At 46.1% G+C, this 18415-nt stretch overlaps 1 protein-coding gene across 1 annotated transcript; it reads left to right on the plus strand.

The window, feature by feature from the left end:
• The first annotated feature begins 15093 nt into the window (after positions 1-15093).
• LOC125508822 (uncharacterized) lies at positions 15094-18412 on the plus strand. Its single transcript, XM_048673616.2, has 2 exons — positions 15094-16149; positions 16548-18412. The coding sequence occupies exons 1-2, from the start codon at positions 15244-15246 to the stop codon at positions 18285-18287; spliced, it is 2646 nt and encodes an 881-aa protein (XP_048529573.1). The 5' UTR covers positions 15094-15243; the 3' UTR covers positions 18288-18412.
• The last annotated feature ends 3 nt before the right edge of the window (positions 18413-18415 follow it).

The following is an 18415-nucleotide window of genomic DNA, read 5'->3' on the forward strand; positions in this document are numbered from 1 at the left end:
TACTAGATTGATATTTCTTGCAATGGGAGAAGTGCTTAGCTTTGGGTTCAATCTTGTGGTGTCCTTTCCCAGTGACAGTAGGGGCAGCAAGTCACATATTGTATTGTTGCCATCAAGGATAACAAGATGGGGTTTTCATCATATTGCATGAGTTTATCCCTCTACATCATGCCATCTTGCTTAAGGCGTTACTCTGTTTTTGACTTAATACTCTAGATGCATGCTGGATAGTGGTCGATGAGTGGAGTAATATTAGTAGATGTAGGCAGGAGTCGGTCTACTTGTCTCGGACGTGATGCCTATATACATGATCATACCTAGATATTCTCATAACTATGCTCAATTCTGTCAATTGCTCAACAGTAATTTGTTCACCCACCGTAGAATACTTATGCTCTCAAGAGAAGCCACTAGTGAAACCTATGGCCCCCGGGTCTATCTTTATCATATTAATCTCCTACTACTTTGTTATTTCCTTTGCTCTTTACTTTGCCTTTATTTTACTTTGCATCTTTATCACAAAAATACCAAAAATATTATCTTATCATATCTATCAGATCTCACTCTCGTAAGTGGCCGTGTAGGGATTGAGAACCCCTATTCGCGTTGGTTGTGACGATTTATTTGTTTTGTGCAGGTACGAGGGACTCGCGCGTAGCCTCCTATTGGATTGATACCTTGGTTCTCAAAAACTAAGGGAAATACTTACGCTACTTTGCTGCATCATCCCTTCCTCTTTGGGGGAAACCAACACAGTGCTCAAGATGTAGCAAGAAGGATTTCTGGCGCCGTTGCCGGGGAGGTCTATGCAAAAGTCAAACATACCAAGTACCCATCACATACCCTTATCTCCCACATTACATTATTTGCCATTTGCCTCTCGTTTTCCTCTCCCCCACTTCACCCTTGCCGTTTTATTCGCCCTCTCTCTCTCTCTATCCTCCATCTCTTTCTCTATGTGCTTTTTGTTTGCTTGTATGTTAGTTTGCTTGCTTGTCAAGATGGCTCAAGATAATACTAAATTATGTGACTTCACCAATACCAACAACAATGATTTTATTAGCACTCCGATTGCTCCTCTTACCGATGCTGAATCTTGTGAAATTAATATTGCTTTGTTGAATCTTGTCATGAAAGATCAGTTTTCCGGCCTTCCTAGTGAAGATGTCGGTACCCATCTAAATAGCTTCGTTGATTTGTGTGATATGCAAAAGAAGAAAGATGTGGATAATGATATTGTTAATTGAAGCTATTTCCTTTTTCACTTAGAGATCGTGCTAAAGCTTGGCTTTCGTCCTCCCCTAAAAATAGTATTGATTCATGGAATAAGTACAAAGATGCTTTTATCTCTAAGTATTTTCCTCCCGCTAAGATCATCTCTCTTAGAAACGATATTATGAATTTTAAGCAACTTGATCATGAACATGTTGCACAAGCTTGGGAGAGAATGAAACTGATGATACGTAATTGCCCTACTCATGGTTTGAATTTGTGGATGATTATACCAAAAATTTATGCCGGATTGAATTTTGCTTCTAGAAATCTTTTAGATTCAGCCGCAGGAGGCACTTTTATGGAAATCACTTTAGGAGAAGCTACTAAACTCCTAGATAATATTATGGTTAATTATTCTCAATGGCATACTAAAAGATCTACTAATAAAAAGGTGCATGCGATAGAAGAAATTAATGTTTTGAGTGGAAAGATGGATGAACTTATGAAATTATTTGCTAATAAGAGTTTTTCTTCTGATCCTAATGATATGCCCTTGTCTACTTTGATTGAGAATAATAATGAATCTATGGATGTGAATTTTGTTGGTAGGAACAATTTTGGTAACAACGCGTATAGAGGAAATTTTAATCATAGGCCTTATCCTAGTAATCCCTCTAATAATTATGGTAATTCCTACAACAATTCTTATGGAAATTATAATAAGATGCCCTCTGATTTTGAATCTAATATTAAAGAATTTATTACTTCGCAAAAAAAATTTAATGCTTTGATTGAAGAAAAATTGCTTAAGATTGATGAGTTGGCTAGGAACATTGATAGAATTTCTCTTGATGTTGATTCTTTGAAACTTAGATCTATTGCACCTAAGCATGATATCAATGAGTCTCTCAAAGCCATGAGAATTTCCATTGATGAGTGCAAAGAAAAAACCGCTAGGATGCGTGCTAAGAAAGATGCCTTTATAAGAGCGTGTTCTTCTAGTTCCTATGAAAATAATGATGAAGATCTAAAAGTTATTGATGTGTACCCTATTAAATATTTGTTTTGCAATATGAATCTTGATAATGATGGGACTGAATATGATCCACCTTTACCTAGAAGGTGTTCCAAGAATTCGGAATTTTTTGATCTTGATGCTAAAATTGATAAAAGTGGGATTGAAGAAATTAAAACCCTAGATGTTGCTAAACCCACTATTATGGATTTCAAGGAATTTAACTATGAAAATTGCTCTTTGATTGATTGTATTTCCTTGTTGCAATTCGTGCTAAATTCTCCTCATGCTTATAGTCAAAATAAAGCGTTTACTAAACATATCGTTGATGCCTTGATGCAATCTTATGAAGAAAAACTTGAATTGGAAGTTTCTATCCCTAGAAATCTTTATGATGAGTGGGAACCAACTATTAAAATTAAAATTAAAGATCATGAATGCTATGCTTTATGTGATTTGGGTGCTAGTGTTTCCACGATTCCAAAGACTTTGTGATTTGTTAGGTTTCCGTGATTTTGATGATTGCTCTTTAAACTTGCACCTTGCGGATTTCACTATTAAGAAACATATGGGGAGAATTAATGACGTTCTTATTGTTGCAAATAGGAATTATGTGCCCGTAGATTTTATTGTTCTTGACATAGATTGCAATCCTTCATGTCCTATTATTCTTGGTAGACCTTTCCTTAGAACGATTGGTGCAATTATTGTTATGAAGGAAGGAAATATTAGATTCCAATTTCCATTAAGGAAAGGCATGGAACACTTTCCTAGAAAGAAAATTAAATTACCTTATGAATCTATTATGAGAGCCACTTATGGATTGCCTACCAAAGATGGCAATACCTAGATCTATCATTGCTTGTTATGCCTAGCTAGGGGCGTTAAACGATAGCGCTTGTTGGGAGGCAACCCAATTTTATTTTTATTCCTTTCTTTTTTCTCCTATTTGGTAATAAATAATTTATCTAGACTCTATTTTGATTGTGTTTTTTGTGTTTAATTAGTGTTTGTGCCAAGTAGAACCGTTGGGAAGACTTGGGGAAAGTATTGTTACACTTGCTGTAAAAAAACAGAAACTTTAGCGCTCACGAGAACTACTGCCATTTTTATTTGAAAAGTGCTATTTAGTTAATTCTTTTTGAAGATGATTAATAGATAAATTCCTCACGTCCAGAAATTTATTTTAGAATTTTGAGGTTCCAGATCTTGCGCTAGATACAGATTACTACAGTCTTCTCTGTTTTTGACAGATTCTGTTTTTTGTGTGTTGTTTGCTTATTTTGATGAATCTATGGCTAGTAAAATAGTTTATAAACCATAGAGAAGTTGGAATACAGTAGGTATAACACCAATATAAATAAATAATGAGTTCATTACAGTACCTTGAATTGGTCTATTGTTTTCTTTCGCTAACGGAGCTCACGAGATTTTCTACTTTAAGTTTTGTGTTGTGAAGTTTTCATGTTTTGGGTAAAGATTTGATGGATTATGGAACAAGGAGTGGCAAGAGCCTAAGATTGGGGATGCCCATGGAAAACCCAATATAATCTAAGGACACCTAAAAGCCAAAGCTTGGGGATGCCCCGGAAGGCATCCCCTCTTTCGTCTACTTCTATCGGTAATTTTACTTGGAGCTATATTTTTATTCACCACATGATATGTATTTTGCTTGGAGCGTCTTGTATTATTTGAGTCTTTATTTGTTAGTTTACCACAATCATCCTTGCTGTACACACCTTTTGAGAGATCCATACATGATTTGGAATTTTTTAGAATACTCTATGTGCTTCGCTTATATCTTTTGAGTTATATAGTTTTGCTCTAGTACTTCACTTATATCTTTTAGAGCACGGTGGTGGATTTGTTTTATAGAAACTATTGATCTCTCATGCTTCACTTAGATTATTTTGAGAGTCTTAAATAGCATGGTAATTTGCTTAAAATCCTAATATGCTTGGTATACAAGATTAATAATAAAACTTTCTTATGAGTGTGTTGAATACTATGATAAGTTTGATGCTTGATAATTGTTTTGAGATATGAAGATGGTGATATTAAAGTTGTGCTAGTTGAGTAGTTGTGAATTTGAGAAATACTTGTGTTAAAGTTTGTGATTCTCGTAGCATGCATGTATGGTGAACCGTTATGTGATGAAGTCGGAGCATGATTTATTTTTTGATTGTATTCCTTATGAGTGGCGGTCGGGGACGAGCGATGGTCTTTTCCTACCAATCTATCCCCCTAGGAGCATGCGCGTAATACTTTGCATTGATAACTTATAGATTTTTGCAATAAGTATATGAGTTCTTTATGACTAATGTTGAGTCCATGGATTATATGCACTCTCACCCTTCCATCATTGCTAGCCTCTCTAATACCGCACACCTTTCGCCGGTATCATACACCCATCATATACCCTCCTCAAAACAGCCACCATACCTACCTATTATGGCATTTCCATAGCCATTCCGAGATATATTGCCATGCAACTTTCCCCCGTTCCGTTTATTATGACACACTCCATTATTGTCATATTGCTTAGCATGATCATGTAGTCGACATCGTATTTGTGGCAAAGCCACCGTTCATAATTCTTTCATACATGTCACTCATGAGTCATTGCATATCCCGGTACACCGCCGGAGGCATTCATATAGAGTCATATTTTGTTCTAAGTATCGAGTTGTAATTGTTGAGTTGTAAGAAAATAAAAGTGTGATGATCATCATTATTAGAGCATTGTCCCAGTAAGGAAAGGATGATGTAGACTAAGATTCCCCCACAAGTCGGGATGAGACTCCAGACGAAAAAAAGGGGGAAGAGGCCAAAAAAAGGAGAAAAGGCCCAAAAAATTGAGAGAAAAAAGAGAGAAGGGGCAATGCTACTATCCTTTTACCACACTTGTGCTTCAAAGTAGCACCATGATATTCATAGTAGAGAGTCTCTCATTTCGTCACTTTCATATACTAGTGGGAAATTTTCATTATAAAACTTGGCTTATATACTCCAATGATGGGCTTCCTCAAAATGCCCTAGGTCTTCATGAGCAAGCAAGTTGGATGCACACCCACTTAGTTTCTTTTTGAGCTTTCATATACTTATAGCTCTAGTGCATCCGTTGCATGGCAATCCCTACTCACTCACATTGATATCTATTGATGGGCATCTCCATAGCCCGTTGATACGCCTAGTTGATGTGAGACTATCATCTCCCTTTTTGTCTTCTCCACAACCACCATTCTATTCCACCTATAGTGCTATATCCATGGCTCACGCTCATGTATTGCATGAAGATTGAAAAAGTTAGAGAACACCAAAAGTATGAAACAATTACTTGGCTTGTCAGGGTTGTGCATGATTTAAATATTTTGTGTGGTGAAGATGGAGCATAGCCAGACTATATGATTTTGTAGGGATAACTTTCTTTGGCCATGCTATTTTGAGAAGACATAATTACTTTGTTAGTATGCTTGAAGTATTATTATTTTTATGTCAATATTAAACTTTTGTCTTGAATCTTTCAGATCTGAATATTCATACCACAGTTAAGAAGAATTACATTAAAATTATGCCAAGTAGCACTCCGCATCAAAAATTATGTTTTTATCATTTACCTACTTGAGGACGAGCAGGAATTAAGCTTGGGGATGCTTGATACGTCTCCAACGTATCTATAATTTTTGATTGCTCCATGCTATATTATCTACTATTTTGGACATTATTGGGCTTTATTTTCCACTTTTGTATTATTTTTGGGACTAACCTATTAATCGGAGGCCCAGCCCAGAATTGTTGTGTTTTGCCTGTTTTAGGGTTTCGAAGAAAAGGAATATCAAACGGAGTCCAAACGGAATGAAACCTTCGGGAACGTGATTTTCTCAACGAACGAGACCTAGGAGACTTGGACCCTACGTCAAGACACAAAAGAGGAGGCCACGAGGTAGGGGCGCGCCTACCCCCCCCCCCCTCCCAGGCACGCCCTCCACCCTCGTGTGCCCCTTGTTGCTCCACCGACGTACTCCTTCCTCCTATATATACCTACGTACCCCCAAACGATCAGATACGGAGCCAAAAACCTAATTCTACTGCCGCAATTTTATGTATCCACGAGATCCCATCTTGGGGCCTGTTCCGGAGCTCCGCCGGAGGGGGCATCGATCACGGAGGGCTTCTACATCAACACCATAACCCCTCCGATGAAGTGTGAGTAGTTTACCTCAGACCTACGGGTCCATAGTTATTAGCTAGATGGCTTCTTCTCTCTTTTTGGATCTCAATACAATGTTCTCCCCCTCTCTTGTGGAGAACTATTCGATGTAATCTTCTTTTTGTGGTGTGTTTGTTGAGACCGATGAATTGTGGGTTTATGATCAAGTCTATCTATGAACAATATTTGAATCTTCTCTGAATTATTTTATGTATGATTGGTTAGCTTTGCAAGTCTCTTCGAATTATCAGTCTGGTTTGGCCTACTAGATTGATCTTTCTTGCAATGGGAGAAGTGCTTAGCTTTGGGTTCAATCTTGCGGTGTCGTTTCCCAGTGACAGTAGGGGCAGCAAGGCACGTATTGTATTGTTGCCATCGAGGATAACAAGATGGGGTTTTCATCATATTGCATGAGTTTATCCCTCTACATCATGGCATCTTGCTTAAGGCGTTACTCTGTTTTTAACTTAATACTCTAGATGCATGCTGGATAGCGGTCGATGAGTGGAGTAATAGTAGTAGATGCAGGCAGGAGTCGGTCTACTTGTCTCGGACGTGATGCCTATATACATGATCATACCTAGATATTCTCATAACTATGCTCAATTCTGTCAATTGCTCAACAGTAATTTGTTCACCCACCGTAGAATACGTATGCTCTTGAGAGAAGCCACTAGTGAAACCTATGGCCCCCGGGTCTATCTTTATCATATTAATCTCCTACTACTTTGTTATTTCCTTTGCTCTTTACTTTGCCTTTATTTTACTTTGCATCTTTATCACAAAAACACCAAAAAATATTATCTTATCATATTTATCAGATCTCACTCTCGTAAGTGGCCGTGTAGGGATTGACAACCCCTATTCCCGTTGGTTGCGAGGATTTATTTGTTTTGTGCAGGTACGAGGGACTCGCGCGTAGCCTCCTACTGGATTGATACTTTGGTTCTCAAAAACTGAGAGAAATACTTACGCTACTTTGCTGCATCATCCCTTCCTCTTCGGGGAAAACCAACGTAGTGCTCAAGAGGTAGCAGATGCGAGCCCTATTCTGGAACATCCGCGGTTTCGGCCAAGATGGTCGCCACCGCCAACTCATTGAGTACATGCGAACCGAGCGTATTGACATTGTAGCCATTCAAGAAACGGTGCGTATGGAATTCTACCTGTCGGAACTTGAACATCTGAGCTCCGTCCTGTTCGCCTGGCACTGGCTCCCTTCTAGTGGGAGTATGGGCCACTCGGGTGGCATCCTCCTAGGTGTGAAGGATGCCACCCTTGAGGTAGGGGGCATGGACCGGGGCGAGTTCTTTGTCAGCATGGAGGTCTTCGAAAGGGCCTTAAATTTTAAATGGGAGATCATTGCGGTTTATGGTCTGGCCGACCACCGCAGGTCTGAGACCTTCCTTGCTGAGCTCCGAAGGAAGGTTGCGTCGACCCAGTTTTCGGTAGTAGTGGGCAGCGATTTCAACCTCATCCGGACGGTAGAAGACAAGAGCAATAATTTAGTGAACTTTCCTCGGATGCAATTATTCAATGATTGCATCGCTGATATGGGGCTGTGGGAACTCAATCGTGTCGGGGCCAGGTTCACTTGGACTAACCGCCAAGTTGATCCGACTCACTCGGTCCTCGATCGAGTCTTCGCCTCCCCTGAGTGGGACATTCGGTGTCCCCTAGCATCACTTCGGGCGATTACGCAGATTGGCTCTGACCACGTTCCCCTTCTCCTCTCTTCGGAGAATGAGCGCCCCCCTCTGTCGCCACGCTTCCGCTTCGAGACCTTCTGGATGCGTCAGCCAGGATTTACTGCCGCGGTGGTCGCCAGGTGGCGCGAGGCGAGGGATGCCCCCATAGGGCCCTGTCGGCTGTTGATTCTTGGCACTTCTGCGCCAAGCGGTCGCGGAAATTCATGAAAGGGTGGGGTGCAAACGTGGGTCGGGACATTCATGAGTGGAAGAAGTCCCTCCTTGAGGGTATCCAGGCCCTCGATATGCGGGCCGACGCCGCTGGCCTCTCGGCAGACGAATGTATGCTGAGATACGACTTGGAAGATCAGCTCACGATCATCTACACTGACGAGGAGGCCTACTGGCGCTTGCGGTGTACGCAGAATAGGGTCCTCAAGGGGGACGCTAATACTGCCTACTTCCAGGCTGTTGCTAATGGCCGTAGACGCCGTAACTCCATCCCCCTCCTGTGGGATGGACCGACCCTCCTTCAGCGGCCGGAGGACATCCGGGCACATGTCGATGGCTTCTACAAAGACCTATTATCTGCCTCCCCTCGGGGAGGTCTTGCACTTGCGCAAGACATTTGGCCTGCCCACTGCTGCGTCTCACCTGTGGATAACGCGACCCTCACGGCCCCGTTCTCGGAGGCTGAAGTTTGGGAGGCTATTAAGGGCATGAACCCCTCCTTGGCTCCCGGCCCGGATGGCCTCCCAGTGAAGTTCTTCCAGACCTTCTGGGAGGTGATCAAACCGGAGGTGATGGCCCTATTTGATGAGTTCATGGCTGGGACCATTGACCTCTCCCGACTGAACTATGGTGTAATCACTCTCATCCCTAAGGTGATGAGAGCCTCGAACATCTGGCAATTTTGACCGATTACAGTGATTAATGTCATCTTCCGCATCCTCGTGAAGGGGTACGCCATTAGGGTGGCCCCTATAGCTGACCGGAGCACCCACCCTGATCAGTCGGCCTTCATCCAGGGCCGCTATATCCTTGATGGAGTCTTGGTGTTCCACGAAGCTCTCCATGAGGTGCACGCCAAACACCTCAAGGCAGTCTTCCTGAAACTGGACTTCCACAAGGCATATGACACGGTCAGCTGGACCTTCCTTCGGGAATGTCTGCTTCAGAAGGGCTTTGATGATAGGTGGGTGACCAGAGTGATGCAGATGGTCTCATCAGGCCGCACCGCGGTGAACATTAATGGGGAGATCAGCCCATTCTCCCCCACATTTTGTGGGGTGCGCCAGGGCGACCCCTTCTCCCTGTTCCTGTTCAACATGGTTGTAGATGCGCTGGCGGCCATCCTCGATAAGGCCAAGGCGGCGGGTCACATTAAGGGGATTGTCTCGCATCTAGTTGGAGGCAATGGGATCTCCCTTCTCCAATATGCGGACGACACCATTATCATGGTGGAGGGGTCGGAGAGTGATATCTCAAACCTCAAGTTCCTCTTATTGTGCTTCCAGCAGATGTCCGGCCTTCGGATCAACTTCAACAAGAGTGAGGTTATGGTCTTGGGCTACGCCCAAGATGAGCGACAGAGCATAGCGGATAGGCTTAACTGCCAGCTTGGGTGTTTCCCCACGTCTTATCTGGGGATACCCATTAGTGACACCAGACTTACGGTGGCCGAGCAGCGCCCCACGGTGGGGAAGCTCTAGCACCGGATCGAGCCTTGGCAGGGTCGGTGGCTTTCGAAAGCGGCCCGTACGGTGCTCATTAACTCGTCCCTCTCTAGCCTCCTCTTGTTCATCATGAGCTTCTATAGCCTTCCGGAGACTCTACATCACGAGATTGCCACCGTTCAGGGGCGTTTCTTCTGGGCCGGCGAGGGTGATAAGCAGAAGTACCACATGGTCAGGTGGTCTAAGATCTGCAAACCTCGCGACCAGGGTGGCCTCGGGATCATGTCCTCCAAACGCATGAACATTGCCCTTCTGACTCGGTGGCTCTGGTAGATTAGCAACGGAGATGGTGGCCTGTGGCTACGCATCATTCAGCAGAAATACCTCCGAGGCCAGCCTCTAGCCTTCTGTCAGCGATATGGGGGCTCCCAGTTCTGGCAATCCATCATTCAGCTCCTCCCTGTCCTCCGGATCGGGACCTCGATCGAGATTGGCTCCGGCACCGCCATGCTGTTCTGGTTCGATTGCTGGACTGGTGACACGCCCCTTGCGGCCCGCTTTCCGGACATGTTCTCCATCGCGGTTGCCCCGCAGATCTCCGTGGCGACCCCACCTTATTGACATAGGGCGGCTTGCATTCCGAAGGCCTTTTGGTCCGGATGAGAATGCAGACTGGCAGGAGTTGCTTGACTGTATTGCACTCCATGAGCCAGATCTCACGACTGACGATGACCGCGCCAGATGGCGCCTCGAGCCGTCTGGTCAATTCTCCACCAAATCTCTCTACCTGGCCATCGCCCCCTCGCTCGGCCATGAGGCGCTTTCCTCCATTTGGGAGATTCACCTTCCCTTGAAAATTAGGATCTTCCTGTGGCAATGGATTCGCGGCCGCCTTCCTTCTGGCGCAGAGGTTCTAAAGCGCAATGGCCATGGTGATGGGCGTCGCCCACTCTGTGGGCCTAAATAGGATTCGAACCATATCTTCTTCACCTGCTTGTCCGCGCAGTTCCTATGAAGCTGTTTCGGCGAAATTGTGGGTGGAAGCTGGGACCATACCAACTTCTCCGCTCTCTTTGCCGAACTCCAAGCGACCCCCCGCGTTGCGCCACATTAGGTGGCTGACCATTGGGGTTCTTGCCTGGACGTTGTGGACTGTTAGGAATAAACTTGTGATTCAGCGTACCCCTCTTCGTCATGCTACTGACGCTTTGTTCAAATGGTCTGGTTACTTGCAGCTTTGGCGGCCACTTAGCCGTCCCAGGGAGAGAGACGCCATCACCTCCATCATCACCCAGCTTCGCGCGATGGCTCTCCGGTTGGCTCCACCGCTTCCCCCGCCACCACTAGAACCAGATTAGTTTGTCGTCTTCTCACCGCCGCCACCGTCATCCAGGGGTGTTTCGTGTGTGTCTGTGTTGGGTTTGTTATGCTGTGCCCACAGCGGAACTTGGGTCTCTTTGTGTTGGATTGTGTGTGGATGCTAGACCCTGTTTGCGGTGGCGTTGTGTTGGTATGTTGTGTGTTCCGTTGTGACCTGTTACTCTGTGCTTGGTGGTTGCTTTATTTATAAAGCAAGGCGAAAGCCTTTTTCGATAATTGCATGTTTTTGATGATGTAAAAAATTACTTTTGATGCTCTTACGAAAATCCAAATACAGAAAATAGTAATTGCCTAAAAAACTCGTTTAAATATTGGATCAAACCTGCATGCTAATTTCCCCTAACCACCGGTCTCAATTGTACACCCCAATCCACCGCATACCGTCGGTCCGTACCTGCTCCGTCCATCCCCTAAGGATGTGTTTGGTATGAATCATCAAGTGGAATGGAATGTGTCCCACTCGTGCTTGGGCCTCATTCTTGTGTTTGGTAGGAGCTCTACCATTTACTAGAAAATAATTTTTTCGTGATGGCACTAGAAACGAGATTAAAGGTCCTGAAAAACTAAATGAACTTTTGGACGTTGTACAAGACAAGTGGTCAGGGACGCTTTGATCATCAAGTGGCCGATCGAGCTAGGCCGGTTCAAACTAAAGAAGAAGACCAAAGTACATATTGGAGCATGGCATGAGCAATATACACATTTGTGGGCATGCATGCATACGCAGTAAATGCAACTGGGAAAAATATGGTGCATGCGTGCGTGTTGAAGGTGCACTAGAAAGAGAAGAGAGAAGGTCTGCCTTTAACCAACTTTGTTCTAGGTATGCTGGCCACCAGGCTGATTTAGAAGGGAGGAAATTAGGTAGGAACATCAGGTGCCCCTTCCGTGCAATCCAAGGGCCAAAGCTACCTCAGATATTCTTCCTGGCTCAGCCACTACACTGCTACGTGCTACGGGTGCAACTAGGGACGGCAGGCCGTACGTGGTCGACTGCACGGCAAACCAGATCGATCCCATCTCTCTCTCTCTCTCTCTCTCTCTCTCTCTCTCTCTCTCTCTCTCTGACTTGACTGTCTCTCTCTCTCTAGCAGTCACTTTAGAAAAACAGCTATATATGCACCATATAAAGCTAGAGAGACCAAAGTGGAATTCTTTCTTACAAATATAAATATAAATACATATGCTCGTTGGCCTAGCTAAGCGAACCCACTTTTAACCCTGCCATTCAACCTTTCATGGCCTCCTGAGGCCACTCCGGCCTTGCCAAGTTCGGTCACCAGCAAGCTAGAATCCTCTGGTCGCCACATCTCATGCTCCCTCTCCATCTGAATGGTTTGATACGTCAAACATTGTTGAAAGAAACGGGATCCACTTATATATGTTCCCCCCTGTATGTTGAGGTGGAACGCATTGATTCCTGTCATCGACTAACTATAGTACAGTAGCACTACCCTTTGAGCCTTGCCAAGCAATCTACTTCACAGCATGCATGCTTGTATGCATATGAACCAAGCATTAGTTCCATCTAGAACAAACACACATGCATGCTACTCCTTTTGAGCCAAGATATATGTATAAAACCTTCAGGACATTGATCTCCTTCCAGCTTCCACAATATCTATATTGAAGTCCTTCAGTGCATTGATACGGTCTCCCTACCCGACACTTGGATTGTCGGTGTTTTTGAAAAATATATTGCTTCACATAAAATAATTCATTATAAAAGTGAGTTCGACTGGAGTACTTAAGATATATTGTTGTCTATTCACTATATTGGCATAAAACAAGTATTCTTGAACGCATTTTCGTTTGATTCAATTATACTATCATGACAAATTTGTGCCTGAACCTAAAGTAAAATCTGAAGAGATATTTTACAATTTCTAAAACATCGTACATTTATAAAGAGAAGGATCATAGATTTAGGCATGTCTGTATGCATGTGCAACAATCATATGAGAAGAATGGAATTGATCATGCAGGACTTAGTTAATTGGTTAGAATTTTTTGTGGCCCTGCTAACATTGAGATTCCACCACAGAGTTGAGAGCTTGTGGTTGTAAGCGAATGGCATCTGTATATGTTAAGCCAATGGTCCCCACGGATGAATTAGTGCTAATTTCCTCTTCCATATATGGTGAAGACAGTACATGATCATATCACTCTTTTCTCAGCCTATTTAGAGTTCCAGATTGGGTGCACAAATACTATCGTGAGCAAACCAATTAAGAATTAAACCCAACCGACTATTATTCTGGTTTTGATGAGCTTCCATGCATCACTCTTTTCACAATATTGCATATAGTTCTTCAGTTTCTCTTTTCTGGTCATTTCAATGACTGCCAAGACATCCAGACTGAATGTACATGATCACCAGTTCACCGCCATTTGGCAGAAAACAGTTAAACCATCCGACTACCCATGCTGACATTGTTGGTAATACTTTCTTTGACATAGACCTAGTTACGCGTGTCATCCAAATTAATCTGATGTGAATTTCATGACTGAACCTCAATCATCCCATGTATATATGTAAAATATTGCTAACTAAGAATTTCCTTTGCACCTTTTGCCGGGTTCCCAAAAAGAAATTCTGCTGCAACTTGAAGGCATCTTCTAGTACCTATAGAATTGTATTCTGGTAACTAATTAAGACGCCCCTTCGAAGGGCTCATTTGATCCATTATTAGGTGGAAAGTTTTTTTGGTGACATATACCCATCCCATTGATTCAAAGGGGAGTAAGGAGGAAAAAAAAAGAGACAAGAACACTATCCTTTGATCTCACTTTCAGATATTTTCGTCCTTGCCGGCAGCACTATATAATCAATTTGACAAGTAAAAAAAGAACAATTTTCTTGTACCAGTTTCCGCCTATTAAGACCCTGATAAGTGTCACACGTGTGGCACGAACACATGACAACTCCGAACGTTTTTTATAACAAGTTTAGTGTCGCGAGAGTGGCAACTTTAGTTGTCAAGCATGACAACTTTCTTTTCAGATGGCAAGTTTCAGTTTTTTCTTAGTTTATTTTTTTTCGAATGGCAACTTTAGTTATAAAAAACATCAGGGCGCGATTGCTTCGTGCCACACGTATGACACTTATCATTTCAATTAAATTTGAGGATAGTTTCTCCTACGCTCAACTAATTTAATTCTATACCAGTTTCAAAGAAAAAAAACACAGAAGTTATATGATTTACACATATATACCTTTATGTAGAATTTCAATGCACATGAAAAACTCGATGAGGACCTGCAACATCTTTATTTCACTTATGTCTGTGATTTGATTTTAATTTGGCTGCTCTTATTACCATTCTTATGTCCCTCCTATTTCCGCTAATCTACGAAATTCATGTGTGTTTTCAGTTCTCTGTTTTGTACTCCTACATAAACTTCTACCCCCTTCGTTCTAAAATAAGTGTCACTGATTTGGTACATCTTTTACTAACTCTGCACTAATCATCGACACTTTTTTTTACTAACTTTACACTAGTCATCGATACTTATTTTGAACGGAGGGATTATATATGTCATAGTTAGGTGTTTTTCTCTTCTATTTATACGGTTTTGTAAGTCTGCGAATCTAAGAACTCTCAAGATGGGAGGGGAATTGGACACAAGTTAATAACTAGAGCACGCGCTCTCTCTATCCAAGCATGTATAAAAGCCAACTAATTCCCATATTTTGACATCACAGGATCATCCATGCATGTGTGATGTGTCTTTGCATACGGAAGTACTCTGCACACGACAGTGCATGGACGAGATCCGGACGATGTCCATCTTAAACGGTGCTGATTTGCTAAAAAATGCCATCCATCGATGATTTGATCCATCGTCCAGCTTTCGGCTGGAGATGTGTCGTCTCTGTAGCACTGCTCGCAGCATGCATGTCACATCCATGGCTGACGTCTATACGTAGTGAAAAGCAGTGGAGCAACCAGAATGGCCACTAGCACCAAGCGCCTACTTTGCAGCCCAGGCAGTATACAATGACGACCTCATGCGCGCGGTAGCTAACTAGCTATAGCTATATAAGCACATGCGTACATGTACTACCCACCAAGCTCTCCATCTGTCGTCTTCTCACTTCGCATGCACTCTGCGCGCGCGATCGAGCCGAGAATGGGCATGGCCGCAACCAACAACAACAACGTGAGCGCGGTGGCGCCGCCGCCGTCGTCCATGTGGACCAGCACGAGCCGGCGCTGGCGCCCGTCCCTCGCGTCGGGCCTCCGCGCCGCCCTGGCCTGCACCATCGTGGGCGTCGTGTCCGTCTACGCGCCGCCGCCTCTGCAGCGCCACCTCACCTTCCCCGCCTTCTCCTACGTCGTGACCGTCATCATCGTCACGGACGCCACCGTGGGCACCGCCCTGCGCGCGACGGCCAGCGCGCTCCACGCCACCGTCATGGGCGCCGTCCCCTCCGTCCTGGCGCTGTGGCTGGCGCACCGCACGGGCGCCGCCGAGTCGGTGCTGGCCACGTCGGCCGTGGTGGCGCTGAGCACGTTCGCGGTGGCGCTGCCGGAGTCGCCGGGCCCCGTGGCGAAGCGGATCGCGCTGGGGCAGATCATCATCATCTACGTGGCCAAGTTCAGGCGAGGGGACCGCACGAGCCACGAGCTGGTGCTGGAGCACCCCGCCAACGTGGTGCTGTGCACGGCGCTGGGGGTGGCGGCCGCCTTGCTGGCGGTGCTGCTCCCGTGCCCGCGGCTGGCCACCCGGGAGGTGGAGGACAAGAGCAGGGCGTACATGGAGACCGCGGCGGAGAGGGTGAGGGTGCTCGTCGACGCGTTCCTCCTCACCGCCAACGACACCGCCTGCGCGGATGATGGCCAGGAAACAGCCGCGGCCTCTGGTAGACGGCGGCGATGGTGCATGGCAGCGTGCATGTCACAGGCCAACCGTCTCGCGTCCGCAAGCGCCGCCCTCCTCCGCCGCATGGCCGCCGTTAAGGTAATTTTGTTTAACGATCGTGCATGAGAATAAGCACAAATCTTTCTTTTTAGCAAAGTAGTCATGCATGTCATGCGTATCATAGATTCATTCATTCATATCTAGTGCTAAATTCCTGCTTGCGTCAGTTGGGTGCATGCTTAGCTACCGAAAGAGCTTGCTAGATGCCAAAAGTAGACCAGCACTATGCACTGGAATGCAGCGCTAGTGCTACCTGGTACTATTGGAGTCCTCGTCAGAAAACGAGTAGTATGACTGGTCTTCGGCATGCCGCATGCATGCGAGTTAGTACTACTATAATTAGGCAGTAGAAGCATGCATGTGATCAGTTTAATTTGCACGGATCTGGTACGTACACACGATGAACTAAACTTGGATTATCACATGCACGCGTGCAGGGAGATTTGCAGTGGGAGAGAGTGCCAGCAGTGCTCAGGCGGTGGATGCCGCAGCAGGCGGTGGTAGACCACGGCCGCATCGAGATGCCCATCAAGGGAATGGAGATTGCGCTCACCAGCGCTGCCATCGCCGGCAGCAGCCCTATGATCTGCAGCAGCTGGTTGGAGCATATGAGAGACCAGATACGCCTCTCCATGCTCACTACACATCGCCACCACCACTGCAGCAGCACCGCCACCACCAGCGTCGCCATGACCAAGACGACCATCAACAAGCAATCACCATTAATGTTGACAAACGATACGATGACGACGTTGTTGCCGGAGAGGCACGAGGAGCTGTCTCCTTTCCTCTTCCTCTTCTCCATGCATCTCCTCCGTCATGGCACCCTGCAGCAGTTGGCCTCCTCCCATCCGGATCAGACCAAGACTACCAACAGCAAGGTAACTCCGGCAGCGACAAATGCCGAGGATTCGACCGACGATGACGATGTCTTCTACCTGTCCGAAGAAGAGGAGGACGAAGAGGTACAGGCCAGCAGTGGAGAAGAAGAAGAAGGTCAATTGCAAGAACATGGGGCGCCAAATAAGACTGGCCACATGGAGACGACATCCAAGAAGCAGGAGAAGAAGAAAAGCGTGTGGCTGAGGTGGGGGCTGGAATGGGAGAGAGTGGTGACGGCGGCCAAGTGCGCCGTGTCGCTGGGCCTCGCCGTCCTTCTCGGCCTCCTCTTCAACAACGACCACGGCTTCTGGTCCGGCCTCATCGTCGCCACCACCATGACCGCCGGCCGCGACTCCACATGGGCCGTGGCCATCGCGCGTGCCCACGGCACCGCCATCGGTTCCGTCTATGGCGTGCTGGGCTGCCTCCTCTCGCAACAGCCGCACCTCATGGAGCTCCGCTTCCTGGCGCTCCTCCCCTGGATCGTCCTCGCCACCTTTCTCAAGCGCAGCCATGCATACGGCCCTGCCGGCGGTGTTGCTGCCGCGCTGTCCGGCATCATCATCGTGGGACGGAGGTACGACGAGGCGCCCATGGCCTTCACGATCACCAGGCTCGTGGAGACCTTCATTGGCCTGTCCTGCACCGTCGCGACGGACCTCGTGTTCCAGCGCAAGGCAAGGCCGACCGCCAGGGCCAGGGCGCAGCTCCACCGCTGCATCGCCGCGCTGCGGGAGTGCGTGGTTGGACTCACACCCACGTCGTCAGCGAAGCAGCAGCAGCAGCAGCAGCACAAGACGTTGCTGGAGCAGGTGGCGCTGCTGAAGAAGTACGCGGCGGAGGCGGGCAGCGAGCCGAACTTTCTGTGGCTGGCGCCGTTCCCGACCAGCTGCTACGACAAGGTTCATGGCAGCCTGAGCAGGATCGCGCAGCTGATTGGGCTCTACCAGCACGCCCGAGCCGTTCTCATCGACAACGCCGGCGGCAGCCGGCAGCTAGGCGCAGACATGAAGCGCTTCCACGGCGCCCTCTCCGCATCCCTGGAGGCACTGCTGGAGGAGGAGGACGTCGACCTTGAGGCCGGCAAAGGAATCTTCTGCGAAGATATGGCGGTGGTCAGGTCCTTCCTCGGCCATGCAAGGGAGGCACTGTCACAGCAGCAACAGCAGGAGGAAGAAGAGCAGTTGGCTGCTGTTTGCCTGGGCTCGATTGGGTTTTGCATGGGTGAGATGATGAAGGAGGCACAGCAGCTGGAGGCTCACATGCTGAACCTCAGCCTCCAACCTAGTCGCTGATGCTGCCTACATTGTACTATGCTCGATTCTCAACACAAAAAAAAAAGTACTATGCTCATGTACATCTTACTATCAATGCACTGCATTGTTCAACGAAAAGAAAAACACTCATCTACTACTATCAACAG

Source organism: Triticum urartu, chromosome 5A (genome assembly GCF_056163025.1).
Source record: "Triticum urartu cultivar PI428250 chromosome 5A, HENAU_Tu73, whole genome shotgun sequence".
Lineage (NCBI taxonomy): Eukaryota > Viridiplantae > Streptophyta > Magnoliopsida > Poales > Poaceae > Triticum > Triticum urartu.

Excerpts from the sequence above, each read along its gene's own strand:
- LOC125508822 (XM_048673616.2), top strand. The coding sequence starts at position 15,244 with ATGTACTACCCACCAAGCTCTCCATCTGTCGTCTTCTCACTTCGCATG. Across the intron at positions 16,150-16,547 it reads GCCGCATGGCCGCCGTTAAG|GGAGATTTGCAGTGGGAGAG; the intron begins GTAATTTTGTTT and ends GCACGCGTGCAG.